Raw genomic sequence first — 16,306 nt, 5'->3', positions numbered from 1 at the left:
ATAAGCTCTAGACTCACTGCGCCAATTGCAAGTTTCTACTGTTGATCAGACTACTAGCTTTGACAGTTATTATACCGAGGAGGGATAGTCTTCGTAGAGCTAGGGAGTTGAGGAGGGGAGCTCATCACATCGTCGAGAAGATGTGCTGATGTTGTCGGCCCGGAGGGCGCTAGCAAAGGTCCAAAGTAAAATGCATGACGCTGGTCCCGAAACAGTATCGAGCTCCGCTCACAAAGCTTTTAGCTTGTTGCTCTAAACCAGCCTAGCTGTGCATGAAGTGACCTTGGCTTTTTGATGCTGGTGATCCGGAATACCGAGGCGACCGATTGACACAAAGTACTCCATAGGTCGAGTAAGTATCAACATTATCCAGGCACAATTGACGCCAGGCCAGACCCAACCACACCAGACCAGGAACGAGGATGGAGATAGGCGGGTTAGCACATTTCTGGGAGAATCTTTTCCTCAATCACCCGCCACCGAGAACAAAAAGTGAAAAAGGTTCTTCTTGGACGACCTCAAGGTAAGAAGAATCGTCTTTCGTTTCGACTCTGGGGAGACTATGTGCTGTATATCCACTCGTTCCCTCTGAACCTTGCAAGTCATTCGCTCGTCTCGTTACACTCGCTACTTTTCCTCTTACCATTACTATTGCTGACCAGATGATTTATTCTGGAGCTCCCGTGTTCGGCGCGAGTCACGTGCGGCGTTTCCTCCCCGTGTTTGCGGTGACCTGTATCGTGCTTCTACTCATCTCGAGCGCCGGCTCATTCGGAGATGGCAGCACTGAAATGTCATACAAGTCCACACTGGCAACCGGTCATTTCCCCAAGAAGATCTGGCAGACGTGGAAGGTCGATCCATTAGGATTTGAGGCCAGAGATCTGACGACAGCAAAGACATGGACGGCGAAGAACCCTGACTACCGATATGAAGTCTTGACGGACCAGAACGATCTTCATTATGTCGAAACACACTTCGGCCCGTCCGGCTTCAACAGGGTGGACATTGTGCGAGTATATCGTTCCCTGCAACTGAAGATCATCAAGGCGGATCTACTACGATATCTGGTCATGTACGTGGAAGGAGGCGTCTATACAGACATTGATGTTGAGGCGCTCAAGCCTATCCCTCGATTCATCCCCGATAGATACGACGAGCGATCATTGGATATGGTGATCGGCATCGAAATTGACCAGCCCGAGTTCAACAATCACAGTATTCTCGGAAAAAAGTCGCAGTCCTTCTGCCAGTGGACGTTCATGAGTAAGCCACGGTTGCCGGTGATGATGATGCTGATCAACGACATTGTCAAATGGCTTAACTCGGTCGCGAGGCAACAGAAAGTGCCAATCTCAGAAATCCAGCTTGGGTTCGACGAGGTCATCAGCGGGACTGGTCCTTCAGCATTCACCAAGGCGATTCTCGACCATATGTCGATGAAGGCCGAGCGCCCAGTGACATGGCTCGACAACTTCCATAACTTGGGAGAGTCGAAATTGGTTGGAGATGTTTTAGTTCTCACCGTGGAAGCCTTTGCTGCAGGCCAGGGCCATTCAGACTCGGGTAACCACAACGCGAAAACGGCACTTGTGAAGCATCACTATCATGCATCCGGGTGGCCTGCTATGCACCCTCGCTACAACCACCCGGTCTATGGGGAAGTGGAGAAATGCAACTGGGATGCCGAGTGTGTCAGGCAGTGGGACGCAAATAAGGCCGCCTTTGACGCTCTTCCTCCAGATGAGCAGATCAAGCAGATCGCAATGAAGGGGAACTCGGATGCCAACAAGAAGCTTGGATTGTAGTGGGGTCACAAAAGAAGCTCCCCCGCCAGACTAGATGCACTACTTAGTCGGGCACTCACCATCAACCCAACCATAGGGTTGAATGACACCTTGATAGACGATGCGATGAAGCGATAGAATTTAATCCGTTTTGATTTGACGACATCTGAGGGGCAGAGGCGATGCACCGGGTATGTATTGTACCTATGCCGTATATGCTACCCCTGTTGTTCTGGGGTGCATACGATACATAATTCTCATGCGAGCAGGACTATGATAGAGGCAGTGTAGAAGAACATTTACATAAACTATGATTCGTTATGTTTGAGAGAGCAGTCTACTCGATCGCGTCCATATCCAATAGCAATTTGTCTATTCACTGCTAGTCTCTTTGTGCCCCTGGGCATCGTCGGCATCACCTGTCGGCTGATTCGAGTTTCTTTTACGGTGACCTGCATGCCATGATCAACCTCGATGGGTAAGGTAAGTATACTGGTATGGTAGTGCTCGCTAGTCTTATGGTAGTGTTCGCTAGCCTTGTTGGAGGAGCGGTCTGTCCAGCTATACCGAGGCAAGTTGGTAGTGAGATTTCACAGTAGCACTGCAGTGTAGTGACAGAGACCCGCAACTCTATATTCTTGGTCGATGATTCTACGGAGAATTCTCAAGGTACAGAAGCTTGTTGGGGAACCTGGAGTTTCCACATCTGCCAGGGCCGGCAAGATCCTTGAACAGGGATCAGGGAGCTCGATATCGAAGCTCGGAATTATGATTTCTAGCATGTGACAAAAAGTGACCGAGGCACTTGCTCTTACGTGCAGAACGATTTCTTGTTGCACCGGCCTCGAGATTCTGCATTGATATTATATTCGTTCTCGGTCTATATTGATCGAGTTACCTAGAAGTAGGCAGTAGCATACCTTATTCCCAACTCGTCGTACTGGAGCCGATATCAATTTCGCACATGTGTTCAATCGCATCAGATGTAGTCCCACAAGTCGAGGTGAATGAATGTAGATCTCGAAATCCCAGTGGAGGTTTCTCTCTGGATGCCTCGGATGTAGGATAGATTGTCCTTTAGTCAAAGTTTGATATTGTCGATGCACGCCCGCTCTCTCGCGTCATGGCGAACCTACGAGTAGGTATCGACCACTTACCTCACTCACCATTGTTATTACTCAATCAGACATCCACTTGGATCAGCGGTTCTGCCATCCAGGGACGAGAAGCCCCAGGTCCTGGGACCTCGGAACCCCGGGACCAGTTTGGCAAATTAGAGTTGCTGCACTCCGTATTTTCTGGCGCGTGGGTTGCGGAGGCGATCCCCGGACGAGGCACTGGAAATAGATTAGCGGGCGCGGAGAGGGCGTCAATTCAGGGAGAGGCGCCGAAACCTTGATTGACCATTGGTGATGTTGTCAACCTACAGACTTCAAGCGACAGGGAGTCTTGCGAAAGGGTTACAATTCACGTCCCATGTTCCTTGACTTCCGACTTAAAGATCTTTCCTTCCCTTCCCAATCGGGACCTCCCTAGGCGCATTGTCCCTTGTCAATGGCTTTTCTTGAGCAATGACATTGGCCTTCCAGTCTTTACCCGTCGAGGCTCCTTGCCAAAAGTCTCTATGCAAGCCTGCCAATGGCCGGCACCCCGCGGATTTTGTTGCAACCAACATAAGACATCTAGATTGCTACTCGACGCTGTTGCGACCTTACGTACTGGCATTGGGTTTAGTCGCGGTTGCAAAATGCGCATGTGATTCGATTTGGCCGACCAACTTCCTCGGCGTGGCTGTTGACCATCTCTGTTTTGAGCCCTCGTTTGCAGATTTTTGCTCGGATTCATGCATGTGAAAGCAATTGGTACGACTTGAGGCCATGCCCCAAGGCCCGAGAAATTCGAAATGGCACGGTGCACGACATGTCACACGACAGCAGACCCCAGGTTTCATGGTTCCAATTGGTTGGAATGTGGCAAAGGAGACATCCTTGATTCCCCCAAAAGTACCAGGAAGAGATTCTCTAGTTGGCCTGAATGTCCCCCCCAGTACTGGCTTGCTTCGAATGTAAAGTACTTGATTTTCGCTGTCCTTCGTAAGTTGTGCAAACTTGAGTTGAGATACTTCGATTTGACCTGTGTCAATATCAGCCACTGTCCTTAGTCCTTCTGTCGAGAGACACCCTAGGCTGCTCTCCCGCCTGAGTTGTGCTAGTCACATTCCAAACATCAAGTCGTCAGTCAACAATGTCCAACGACATCAACAAAGAGACCGAGCCGAGCCATGTCGAGAGCGACGGCGTCGAGTCGGGCAAGAAACCCACATTTCGACAGAAGCTCAAGCGACATTGTGCTCGATTCTGGTGGATTCACGTTATCGTCTTCATCATTGTTGTCCTCGTCATCGTTCTTCCTGTGTAGGTGTCGCCCCAGTCGCGATTCATCCAAGTAGGCCAACCAGCTCATGCCATCACAGCATATATGTTGGATATCCCAACCTTGCCCAGAAGGAGATCAACAAGTCGGAGCTGGAAGTCATAAATTTGTCACTTTTCAATCCGGCTCCCGACTCATTCGATCTGGAACTGACCACAGTGTTTCACACCGACTCGAAATATCATCCCAGGCTCGATGCATTCAACGCATCGCTGCAACTCCCCGACAGTGATGTCCCATTCGCATACCTTGACATCCCCGCCATGGATGCTGGAGACGGTGTGGAGAGCCAAGTGTCGCAGCGAGTTCAAATCGCCGACCTGACCGAGTACACCAAGTACGTGGCGACGACGCTGGGCACAGAGGAGTATTCGATTTTCCTGAAAGGAAAGGGTGGATTGAAGCAAGGCGGTCTTCCCAACACCAATGTCAACTACAACAAGGAAATCAAGATGAAAGGTGCGTCCATCCCACTCCTCTTTGTCAATATACACGAGCAATTCACTTACTGAGCATGTGTCTTCAAATAGGACTGAACCACCTGGAAGGGTTCAACGTGACCGAGTTCAACATCCTGACGACACCCCAAGATGATGGGTCCAACGCCAACGGAACGCTCGTGATCCCCAACCCAACAGTGATGACGGTGCAACTGGGCACGGTGACGCTGAGCATGTCTGTAGACGGCACCCCGGTGGGCAATGCGACCATCAACGACATGATTCTGGCGCCCGGCAACAATACAATGGAGCTGCGCGCCGTCACCAACCAGACCGCCGTGCTAGGTTTCATCTTCAACCAGTACAAAGATGGAATCCTGCCCATCGATGTTGTCGGCAACACCACCACCTTCAATGTCCAACCCATCCCTTACTATCAGATTCCGCTACAGCACAACGTCCTTCGCCTCAATCTTGATGTCATCGACGCTTTGGAACGTGCCGGCCTCGCTGAGTTGTTGGGCATTAACCGCACGGCAAAAGCTTAAGGCGTAGAAGAAGGTCTTGTATTATGACAAAGACTTAGCTGAATATAGTGGGCCTTTTGTCCATGCATGTTGAGCCTGTTGCAACGATATCAAATGTCATCTCCTTTCAAAACCAAGAAAGGAGATTCACTGATATGCCCTGATAAGACAAAAACACTATGTGTCACGTGATGATTTTTCCACATGATCACGTGATTAGTAACAACACGTGATACGGGTTGCCATCCACAAAAAACATATAGCACAGTTACCATCGATAGACTCCTGGAGTTTTCTAGCTTCCAATAGAACAATTTGCCCCAGATACTTCTCTCACCTGACTTAGGGCCCTAGGGCCTGACACTCTGACGTAGTTACCTACGATTGATCTGAAGTCTGTCATTCGCGCAAAAGTCAATCAAGCGAGCTAGCAAAGTAGAACCACGATCGATCTCATCTTTTACCTTTCCTTCCCTACTTCCCACCCATCTACCCCTTCAAGGACCCTTACCTCCATCTGGTGGGTTACTGGTATTGATGTCGATGAATTTATGTCTTCTCAGCACTAAAGCTACAATGCTGTCAATGAAGTTTCATCCTTGTGCGGTCTAACTACCCGCGATGACCAATGTTTAACGTGTGCCATAGATTTATGCCAGTTGGTAAAATTGGTTTTATGAAAGCCAACCACATCATATTTGATGATGAGGCCTGAAAGGTATCTAATTTCGTCCTCTCTCATCGTTGCTTACTATACAATGCGATTCCAAGATGCCAATTCCAAGATGCCAATGTAGCATCGGCCACTGTCAGATGCAACCATCCTCGCTCCCGCTGACATCATCCGGACGATGGCCTCAGTTCACACCACCGCCTTTTCATTCAATTCATTGGTCTCGCGCGAAATTTCGTCGTCTCCAGGGGGGACATATGACGCCTTGCGGTGACCAGACATCTCAGGGTCATAGTTGGGGGTGCCGGGAACTTCTCCAGCAAGCTCTTCCAGGGTCTTGCGCTTGGTCTCGGGGATCAACAGGGTAGTGAAGATACCGCAAAGCATGAAGAGGGCAAAGATCTGCATGACGTGGTTGAGCCATGGAGATGGATTTGCAGTCGTTGGGTGGCCCTTGGTTCGCAGAGGACCGAAAACAACCTGGGCAATAATGGCTCCAACCTTGCCTGATGCCGCGGACAGACCATGAGAGGTCGAGCGATACCGAGTTGGAAAGCATTCTCCAGGTACGATGAATGTGGTGGCATTGGGGCCAAAGTTGAAGAAGAATTGACAAAGGACGTACAGGGCAAGAAGTGCGCCTTCGGACAGGTGATGATATGCAAACCCGATGACAACAAAGAGAACGGTGAGCAAGATGAATCCCATCAACTGGATAGGCTTCCGGCCAATGGTGTCGACAGTTGCAACAGTCACCCAGTATCCAGGAATGGCGCCAGCGCAAACAATGATCAAATTGCCAATGGCGGTGTTGCGGAAGATGTAGTACACATCACTGCCCTTGGCATAGCCGATGGCACTGAGAATGATCGAATTGTTGAGGCCAAGACCATAGAAGGCCACGTCAAGGAAGAACCACGAACCAGCCGTTCCGAGGAGTACTTTTCCGTGCCTCCATTGGCTATAGTGGCGCCAGACTAGACAGGCATGTCAGTGTATGTCAACAAGAGAAGAGGATCTGGCTACGATAGCCATACGGGCATCGCCGGGTGGAGAAGAACCTACAGTCAGCCCAAGATGCTTTGGGAGCAGCCAAACGCTCTCTCGAGTCTTGAAGGACGGCGGCTCGGCTAACCTCGTCAGGCTTGCCCTCGCGAGCACCAGACTTGTAGGCCTTGACATCTTCGACAGCACGCTCGGTGTCACGGGCAACGTCAAAAGTGTACCGAGGAGTCTCAGGAATGGTGAGACGGAAGTAGAGGGCGATACAGCCCGGAACTGCACCGAAACCAATGATAACACGCCACATTTTGTCGACAGCTAACAAACAAACACCGTCGCATCTGTCGACCGTCTTTGCAGTCTCGAGAGATTCTTTGAAGCCGGTAGTGACGATAAGAGCAACGATAGCCGCTGTGAATTGACCAATACCCTGCATGGCAAAGACGGAACCCATCATGGCACCTCTCCACTTGGTTGTGGCGAATCTAGACAATGGTCAGATATAGACATCAGAAGGGAAACGAATTCTAGAGACTTACTCAGAGGTTATTATGGAACTGAGGGGATAGTCTCCTCCAATGCCAATACCCATCATGACACGCCAGAAGATGATAAGACCAACGATGGAGATAGCGGCGGAGCTGGAGGAAAGAGCTTGTGCAAGAGTGGCAAAAATGATGAGGATGAGTTCGAGACCATACATTCTCTTCCGGCCCACGACGTCAGCGAGCCATCCAAAGCCGACTTGACCGAGAACGGTGCCACCAGAGGTTGCTACTTTGATGGCAGTGTCAGCAGTGGAAGGGATCTTGCCAGGGTTCGTCGGGGCATTTTGCCAGTAGACGACACCCAACATGGCGGTTACCAAGTTGATGGCGAAGATGTCGTAGGCATCGGTGAAGAAGCCAATACCAGCGACGACGATAGCTCGGACATGGTACCATCCAAAGGGGGCCTTGTCGATCTCAGCCAGTGCCAGTCTTCTTCGCTCATTGGGGTCTTGGATGTGGGCGAAGTCGTTGTGGAAATTGTGGAAGGCAGCGTTGCCGCCTGATGTCTTGAGAGCCGCCATGGAGGACGCAACGGCAACGGCAACGACAGTATCGACTGAGAGGTTGAACGTTGAAGATGAGGCAACGGCCAAGACACCTAAGCAACGGGAGGAGAAGGCTTGGGCTGAAATAAGAAGATTAGGGATATGGCAATGGGCTTGCAGAAGTCGTCTTACATATACCCTTGGCCCTGTGCAAAATGTCAGCAGCGAGGGAGTGGAGATCGGCTGTGAGGGAGCTAACTCAGTGAGAGCGCAGGCTCCGTGGCTGGCTTCGCGGGAGGGTTGCAGCGCAGATGAGTAGGTGATTGGCGAAGACGAATGAGAGCGGGACAGAAAGGCACGGTCTGGCAAAAGAAGAGAAGTGTGGGATTGGCGTTGAAGCACAAGCTGGAATGAGAGAAATTGTGGATGCGAAGGCCAAAGCAGACAGCATGTGGTGAACGCATTGAGGAGTGGTTCCTCTGATACGACTTTTCAAGACCAGGAATGATTGGAAGTAACGTCTTAGGGCGAGTTCACCAGCCCGTGACGCGGATTCATGATCTGATCGTGGTCAAATCACGAGAAGGCTCTGGCCAACGTGCTCGTGAAACTGTGAAGAACCAGACCCTCCTACGTCAAAAGCTACAAGGTCTATAACCGATGATAAGGTTTAATGCACACCCCAAGTCTAGATCTACAAATTCTGGTGAGATTATTCCCTATGTTCAGATAGTTATGCACGGATATCAGCCAGGGAAAAGAAAAGATATGCCCAGACATGTGGCAATGCTTGATGAATGCTTGATAAATAGGCGAATGGTCTAATAACTTGGCATGAATTGCCCCCAGATCTTTTTACTCTGCCGAATTTACGGCATCTTTGAGTCAGAAAAATTCGAATGGGATTGAAATTTGATGGAACGAAGAAGGACAGGAGTCTGTAATAGGAAGGCACATGCATATGGAGGAAAGACCCATTCAGGCACGTTCCTATTTGATTGGCTGTCAATCAACGTTGGTTGGAGAGCACTCCGAAGGCGAAGGAACTGAGATTTGCGGCAGGTCCCACCCAACCCTGGTAGTAACCAAAAAAAAGACACAGATCGAAGGTAATCTATGCTGAAAATCGGACCGAGTGTCCGGTAGATGTCAGGCTCACCCATTGAGAGAGACATGAAGCATTAGTGCATCATGTGAGCAGAAGGTGAATTTACTCAAAATGACAAAAACAATCAACAGCCAGGATTCCCAAATGGTCACCCACTTTAGTACTAACTGACCGGCATATGGCTTAAGTATGGCTGAGCGAACGGGAAGCCCTGTTTTCCATATCCTATGGTCGATTGCGATAGGAAATTGTGGAGTATAAAATATATTCACAAAATCTTGGGACTATGAGAAAATGATGTCGTTGGGACCCACCATATCACGGCCCGTGCACAAACAGGATAGACTGAATATAACCTCTTGTACCTCTGTCAGTCCACCGCTATACCAAGCCATATTGTTCCAACATGGTCTTTGATTGCCAGCAAGAGGGCGTGTGGGTTAAATGTTGAACGTTGTTTTACTATGGTGAGCAAGAGCAAAGTTGTATGCATGCCGCTTCCCCAATGCCTATCTCAGGTATCGACATCGTAACTATTCACAGATCTCTCTACTCTATTTCAGAACAGTATTTGCAGGTCACAAACGCCCAGTTCTGGCTCAAATTCTACATCTGGGCATTCACTTTCCTCTGTGTGGTCAGTGTGTTGATTATCATTATCTTAAATGCCATTTTTGGCTTGCCATGTCTCCTGCAGGGCGCCTTGGTATATGTAGGATAAAGGTATAATAGTTGCAATAATGAAATCGCAGATACATCAGTCGTCATAGAGAATATCCCGCCATGGGTCGAAACGGGTGGGGAATGCAAGGGTCGAGTCGAGGAGACTACCACTGAGCCGGTAACGGATAGTTCCTACAAGGGTTCATGTGTTCTAGGTTAAGGGATATGTTATTGATGTAGGCGATTAGAACCCCCGGCTTCCGAATGACCGTGGTCATGGCCCGGTAGCTCTGGACGGCCTTCTAGCCCTGGATAAGTCGGGTCTGTGGTGATTGCGTCCATTTCAGCGCGAGGAAACGGTTGGTGTTGTGGTTGATTTGAAAAATCCCTTGTTGGCTGTTCATACAATGTTGTGCCTGGAAGCTCATGTTTTTCATAGGGCTTGCTTGCTGCTGTCGAGTTGGATGTCTCATTTGCAGTCGAATGGGTTTTAGTGGCCCTCCGACGTCTGGATAAATACCACAGTGCTCCTAGGACTAGCAGCAGTCCAACGGCCGCACCTGCAACGATTCCCCCAATTGCGCCCCCGGAAAGGCCAGATCCTGATCCGGAAGAGGACGGGCTCGAAGAAGTCGGTCTCGAACTACTAGTGCTAATGCTGTTATGTTCGGGGGAAGCGCCTGCGCTGTTTGCGCTTCCTGTTGGCGAGGCAGCTATCCCAGGTCCACTGGTTGTTGTTGTTCTTGCGACGGTGCCCGTATTGGCTGTACTAGTCTGCGAAGCAGTCGAAGTTGTGACACCAGCACCGGTCTCAGCAGGACCTTCGAGGTTATTGACTAGCGTGACGGGAATGAAGACAATGGCAGTGCCGCTTAGGCTAGTGGAAGCGGAAGTGGTAATAATTGCAGTATTGGTACTCGTATCGGACCCAGTCAATTGATCCGAGTCGACGCTAACCAGGTAAGCAGGACCAATATAAGTCTCTGCACAGAGTGCAGATACGCTAGCCTCAAGGCTACACTGTAGAATCGCCGTAATATCCTGGAATGACTCCTCAGCATGGAAGGTCGAGGGTCCCACAGTCACGGTAATGGGATCAGAAAAGCCACAATCCAAATTGCTCGAGCCTGTTTGGCAAGCTATGGCAATAGTGGTTTGGGAGGTATCCTAGGAGTTACTATAGATCAGTTTGACCGACCTATAGTGGAGAAGGAGAGAAAGAGAGAAAGAGAGGTTGTGCTTGAGCTTACTGAAGTCATGATAGATCCGATGAACTGAACTGTGCTGGCGCCAGGGAAGAAGACATCGATAATAGAGGACGACTGAGCGACAACAACACTAGCGAGTGTGGTCGCGACAAGTATAGGCTTCTTCATAGTAGCTATTTCAAGATACTATGGTCGGAAATCTCAAACATGACCGAGGACCAAGTGATGAAAAAGATGACAGCCTTTCTCTGAACGAAAGGACAAGAAGAAATGGATGATCCTACTCTGTGATTCGAGATGCCATTGCGGCTCATTTTGTGGCTTTCATGGGCAACCACTCATCCCAACTAGGGACAGCCGTCGCCTTTCATTATTGTCAGTTGCCACTGCAAGCCATTTTGTGGCTTTCTTGGTCAGTCCAACCATGGACAGCCATCTCATTTCATCGTCGGTTACCACTGCAGTAGCCCCAAAGATTGGCAAAGTACGATGAATGGCCAAGCAAAGAGGGGCCAGATTCGAAGACCTTCAGCCTTTATAAGCAAGTACTGACCAAGCGTACTTCAGCCAGGTAATGCTTGGCGGATTGAGCTCAGCCTAATGAGCCGTAGTATAAAATATCGTGCCGATCCAGACTTGACATGGCATTGGAGCTTATGCAGAGACCTGTTTGACTGGCGGCTTCTAGATCTTTGCGAGTGTTGGCAGTATTTCGATCAGCCTTGTTTGAAAGTTCTTTTCGCCCCTTGGTTGGGTTTGTGTAGAAGTCGCCTTCAACCCAGTCTGGGTATAGAAGATCTGGAGAATTGAGCAATTTGTATCTGTAGGAGCATTGTTGGTAACCGTCATCATGAACACTATCGAGGCTGTCGTATACGGTGGAAACGATGCCAAATTCCAGGGAATGGAGAGACAACCGACTTATACATCTGTGCTTTAGAATCGTCCTAGTCATTTTGGGGCTTGGGAACAAATATCTTGGCATTGAACAGTATATAATTTCGTTGAATCATTTGAACTCTATACATTTTCCCCCTATTTAGTTAGGCATTGAAGAGACCTTGTTGATGGCCGATCGCTCCCTAAGCCTGTCAACTTCCAATTCTTCTCTCATTCACGTACATTAACTGTATTTCTAGCCTATATGCATCCTCCTTAGCCTCTTTGAGGCTCTCTGAGATATGGAAAGACGCTGAGTAGCCGTGAGAAGGCAAATCGCGATGAAAATGCCCCTTCTCCTGCCTCGCCCTCCCTCCTAGACATTGCCTGTACAAGCAGGAACTCATTCGGTCTTTACAGATCCGCTCGCTTTGTTCTTGGCCACGCGGGCTCGGCCAGCATTCAATGCACCCTCAAGGCCAAATTGAGTCTTGATGCCCTCAATACGATGTGTCGAGTTGATGTTCTTGACCAGGGTGATCTGGAAGCAGGTCGCACTGCCTTGTCGGGAGATGATGGTCGAGTAGGCCAGGAAGTATTCCCAGATTCGGTACCATCTGACGCCGTACTTGGCCTTGACTTTGTCAGAGTTGGCAATCCAGTTTCGATACCATCTCCACAAGGTGGCCGAATAGTGGACTCCGATGGTGTCGATGCCCTTGACTTCGAATCCAGCTCCCTCGAGGGTGTCCACCACGAAGCCAAGAGGAGTTGAAGCGTCGGCACCAGGGAAGATGTACTTGTTCATGAACAGACCCCACTCGAGATCTTCATATTGCCAATACTTGCGCAGACCAGCAATCTGAAGGAAGAAGACACCGTCGTCATCCAACATGTCATGGACCTGGCGGAAGAAGGAGCTCAGATGACGAACACCGACGTGTTCGGCCATCTCCAAACAAGTGATGCGCTTGAAGCCACCCTCAGGCACGGGGATATCACGATAGTCCATGCAGAGAATCTTGCTTTGTTCCTCGGGAACTCCAACTTTTCTCATTCCACCATTGCCCCAGGCGGTCTGGTTGCGACCCAAGGTCACTCCAGTCACGTGAGCACCGTAATTGACGCTGGCGTATTTGGCCAAAGTACCCCATCCACAGCCGATATCGAGCATTGTGTCACCAGGCTGGAGGTCAATCTTCTCACAGACAATGGCCAGTTTGTTGTCCTGAAGCTCTTCCAGAGTCTCCTCGCGGTTGATGTCGGAAATGATACCGGAAGTGTAGATCATACGAGGACCCAGGAACCAGGAGTAGAAATCATCACCACGGTCGTAGTGGTCTCGAACCTGTTCTTCATCTTGCGAACGAGTGTGCAGAAGCAATTCAGGAATGAAACCTGTGAAGAAGTGTTTGAACAAGCCCATGGTGAATCGGAAGTTGGCCCAATCATGTCGATATTCGAGAATCTCCAAGCAGTCTCCCTTCAAGTCGACCTTTTCATCAAAGTACATCTCGGAGAAGGTCTCGATGGGGATCTTGTTCTTGCCGTAATACTTGTCTCGGTCTTCCTGGCTGCGGAAGTTCAAGTAGTGTTCAATGGGCAGGCCTGGGAACTTGGCCTTTTCATTCTTGCGTGGAGAGATGCTGGATGCAACAGTCCAGAAGGTCATGAGGATAGGGACGGCGGTAAGGAGGGCAACGAAGATGGTGGTGTAGAAACCTCCTCCCACGTATCGGGCTAGGTACCAGGGGACCACGAGCAAGAGAGCGATCATGACATAGTTGTTGAACGAGTCACTGCCGGCATCGTCTGCTGGAAGAGGTGCATTTTTGATGGCAGGATACTAGTAACCCAGCTTGCGTCAGTGATTTGTTCACCCTTGAGACGTATCTGAGAGAGACTGCGGTGTACGGTGTACGTGCAACTTACCTTAGTGGTGCGGACACCGCTGTTGGGAGAGGGGATTTGCTCTGGTGCAGCCGCAGGAGTCTCGATGAACTCAAAGTCCGAGAAGGACTCTGGATTTTTTTGAATCATGCTTGTTGCAGTCAATTGAATCTCTGCAAACACATGAATTGACAATGGTACGCAGGTTGTTGGAACGGAAGAGTGGGAATCTCCAGGATAGGAATATTTTGTGCCTTTTGTGCCACAGTAGGACAATCTACAAGCACCTCAAAGTCAAAAATGGCGGTGGAGGTTCCACCATCAAGACAACGGGGAGGGGAAAGTGTTGGAGGTGGATGCTGAGGCACGGGAGGGGATCTTAGGCCCCTTGGCCCGCCAATGGGCATCAAATACAGCCTGAGACTGAGACGCCACGCCTAAATGGAGCTCAGCCAGCCTATAACAGCCTCCCCAAGTCCCTCCTTAAGCATGCCAAACAGCATCTGCAAGCCTAAAAGCCACACCATACGGCAGCTTATCTGAGCCTTCGATGGCTTCAAGGCCTCAATCCTTAGAAAAGTGTTCGTGCCCCTCGACCTCCTTTTCTTTGGCTGCTGCCTGCACAGCATATTCAAACTATTACACTGTCAATTATGCTTGATTGATGGTCTCTTAAGTAACCAAAATAGGCAGCTGTATTCTTGTAATTGCCTTTTTGATAATTGAGGCTCTGTGCAACTCCTTTCCATTCCTCTCGCGTACCTGCATAAGTGTCCTATTCATCTTTTCAGGGGTCCAATGCACAACCATGGGGCTGACACGCACGAAGTATCATGCCACTCCCCCAGCTATGACAACTATCCAGGACAGATACGCACGCATGGTCATAATTTAGTAGATGCACAGGATCACAACCTCTCTCGGGTGATCCATCTAACATCTTGATCTACGACGTAAAGTATCTCGTAATTTGCTGGAGTGTCTCCACAACATCCAGACCCATTAGCCACGCATCATCAATGATATCCAGCACCAGGCACCAGGCAAAAACAATGTCTTGATTCAATCATCATCTATCTTTCCAGCGAAATCACCCAACAAAATGTCATCAGGTGCCGGGCCACGGTTGTTTCGGACTAGGACCAAATGTTAGATTCATCTCACGTCACTTTAGTCACGACTGCTCAGCACTCACCCCATTCAGTTTCGACTCGGAAAAAAATCCACATCCATCGTCGAATGACTTCCAACAACTCCATCAAGAAAATCCCGCCTTCTAGGTCGTTGAAATGGTCCAGATGTGCCGACAGTTTGAAACTCCACGTACATCTTAGCAGCAAGTCGATCACAATCGCAGTATAATACATTTGGTGGGCATGGAAATAACGATGCCGCCGGAGCCCGTAAGGATGTTCAGGGTTATTGCGTTCCCAACTCGACGACAGTAATGTCAAGTCCCAATCCTTGGCCACGTCCCAGTAGAATGAATAGAAGGAGTTGATCATAACGAAGAATAGCCTGCAGTAATTAGCCTCGTGTAAACCCTTGCACGCCTCCACAAAATGACTTACCATAGTCTAAACAGTTCCGCCTCACTCATATGAAATGTCTCAGGATTGTACCCTCTCTGCACTGCACTCAAGATGATGACCGGAAACGCAGTGGCATATTTCAAGGCGTTGGCCAAATGCTGACCACCCCAGCCCGAAGTCGCCGTCCTGTTGCGCCGAACCCGGGAATACTCAATCAAACACTGTCTCAACCGGATCATGCTGGGGATGGCAATGATAAATGGCACCAAAAATACACCACCACAGCCTCGATCCGGCTTTGCTGTACTGACGGTTTTCCTCGAGAAGAGCATACATGTCGAGACAAACAGGTCGCCCATGACTTTGGCATAACTGGTAAGAACGTCGGCGAGAATGATGTCGCCAAATTTGCCATCTTGGACCTCTGCCAGTCCACCCACACTAATTCTCTTCAAGGTGGTCAAGAAATGCAACCGACCGGATCTCGACATGCGCTTGACGGGGAGGACGAAGCACAGGACAATTAAAAACAGGTATGACTGCGGCAAGATCTGCCAGGAGAGAACAGCATGTTTGTCACCACGCGTGATGGCCCAAAAGAGAAGCAGGGACGCTGCGAGTGGAATCGAGAGGATAGTGGCTAATCGATAGGTCGAGTGGTGATGTAGGATGCTATTGGGGCCTTGTCGAGAAGGATATCTGATCAACGCAGGGACATCCTATTTATGTCAGTGCATGCGTTTTTCAAACAATCAGGAACATGGGACTCAAGTACAATTTTGACCAAATGTAAATAATGCAAGTTCACACCCCATGCCCAAATTCCAAGAACGACAATGATGGCCACTCGGTAGGGCAATGGAAGCACACGACTAAAAGAGTCGATCTCTGGCTCAACGGCCGGGTCTCCGTCCATGTTTCTGCAGCTGTGCAACACGCGAAACAACCATGCTTCGCGTGTCTGGGGACTTTCTAAATGAGTGTTAAAGGTGGGCTGCGGCGAGGTTGGCCAGGATATGTCGCCCTTTTCAGTCGCAGTATAGGGCGAGACACAATTGTTGAATGTTGGAATCTGGGCTGGACTTCATGGTTGGAGTCGAGAACACGTGGAGTTCCAGGCAGGGGAGA

General features: G+C 49.6%; 3 protein-coding genes and 1 non-coding gene across 5 annotated transcripts; 1 reads left to right on the top strand and 3 right to left on the bottom strand.

The window, feature by feature from the left end:
• Positions 1-332: 332 nt before the first annotated feature.
• PV10_06185 (uncharacterized protein) lies at positions 333-1,808 on the top strand (the record flags this gene model as incomplete). The annotated part of the gene is made up of 2 exons (XM_016370952.1): positions 333-523; positions 679-1,808. The coding sequence occupies exon 2, from the start codon at positions 792-794 to the stop codon at positions 1,806-1,808; it is 1,017 nt and encodes a 338-aa protein (XP_016223245.1). The 5' UTR covers positions 333-523; positions 679-791.
• A 7,317-nt stretch (positions 1,809-9,125) lies between these two features.
• PV10_06184 lies at positions 9,126-9,241 on the bottom strand. Its single transcript, XR_001622117.1, has one exon. It is a non-coding gene; the product is annotated as a 5S ribosomal RNA (ribosomal RNA).
• Positions 9,242-11,840: 2,599 nt separating this feature from the next.
• PV10_06183 (uncharacterized protein) lies at positions 11,841-13,855 on the bottom strand. The gene is made up of 2 exons (XM_016370951.1): positions 13,689-13,855; positions 11,841-13,602 (listed from the first exon to the last, which is right to left on the bottom strand). Exons 1-2 carry the CDS (start codon positions 13,794-13,796, stop codon positions 12,160-12,162), a joined length of 1,551 nt encoding a protein of 516 aa, XP_016223244.1. The 5' UTR covers positions 13,797-13,855; the 3' UTR covers positions 11,841-12,159.
• Positions 13,856-14,397: 542 nt separating this feature from the next.
• PV10_06182 lies at positions 14,398-16,239 on the bottom strand. 2 transcript variants are annotated; one of them, XM_016370949.1, is made up of 4 exons: positions 15,954-16,239; positions 15,218-15,897; positions 14,842-15,164; positions 14,398-14,782 (listed from the first exon to the last, which is right to left on the bottom strand). In XM_016370949.1, exons 1-4 carry the CDS (start codon positions 16,092-16,094, stop codon positions 14,709-14,711), a joined length of 1,218 nt encoding a protein of 405 aa, XP_016223242.1. In that variant the 5' UTR covers positions 16,095-16,239; the 3' UTR covers positions 14,398-14,708. The 2 variants fall into 2 exon arrangements, with proteins under 2 accessions (XP_016223242.1, XP_016223243.1); XM_016370950.1 differs by lacking the exon at positions 14,398-14,782 and having other exon boundaries at positions 14,789-15,164.
• Positions 16,240-16,306: the final 67 nt, after the last annotated feature.

Source organism: Exophiala mesophila (genome assembly GCF_000836275.1).
Source record: "Exophiala mesophila strain CBS 40295 unplaced genomic scaffold supercont1.4, whole genome shotgun sequence".
In the NCBI taxonomy this organism is placed as follows: Eukaryota; Fungi; Ascomycota; class Eurotiomycetes; order Chaetothyriales; family Herpotrichiellaceae; genus Exophiala; species Exophiala mesophila.
The sequence above is the reverse complement of the archived record's forward strand: the minus strand, read 5'-3'. Positions and strand labels throughout refer to the sequence as shown.

Coding starts and splice junctions, on each gene's coding strand:
- PV10_06183 (XM_016370951.1), bottom strand. CDS start 13,796: ATGATTCAAAAAAATCCAGAGTCCTTCTCGGACTTTGAGTTCATCGAG. Junction 13,603..13,688: donor GCGGTGTCCGCACCACTAAG/GTAAGTTGCACG, acceptor CTGGGTTACTAG/TATCCTGCCATCAAAAATGC.
- PV10_06182 (XM_016370949.1), bottom strand. CDS start 16,094: ATGGACGGAGACCCGGCCGTTGAGCCAGAGATCGACTCTTTTAGTCGT. Junction 15,898..15,953: donor ATTTACATTTGGTCAAAATT/GTACTTGAGTCC, acceptor TGACATAAATAG/GATGTCCCTGCGTTGATCAG. Junction 14,783..14,841: donor CCGAGTCGAAACTGAATGGG/GTGAGTGCTGAG, acceptor ATTTGGTCCTAG/TCCGAAACAACCGTGGCCCG.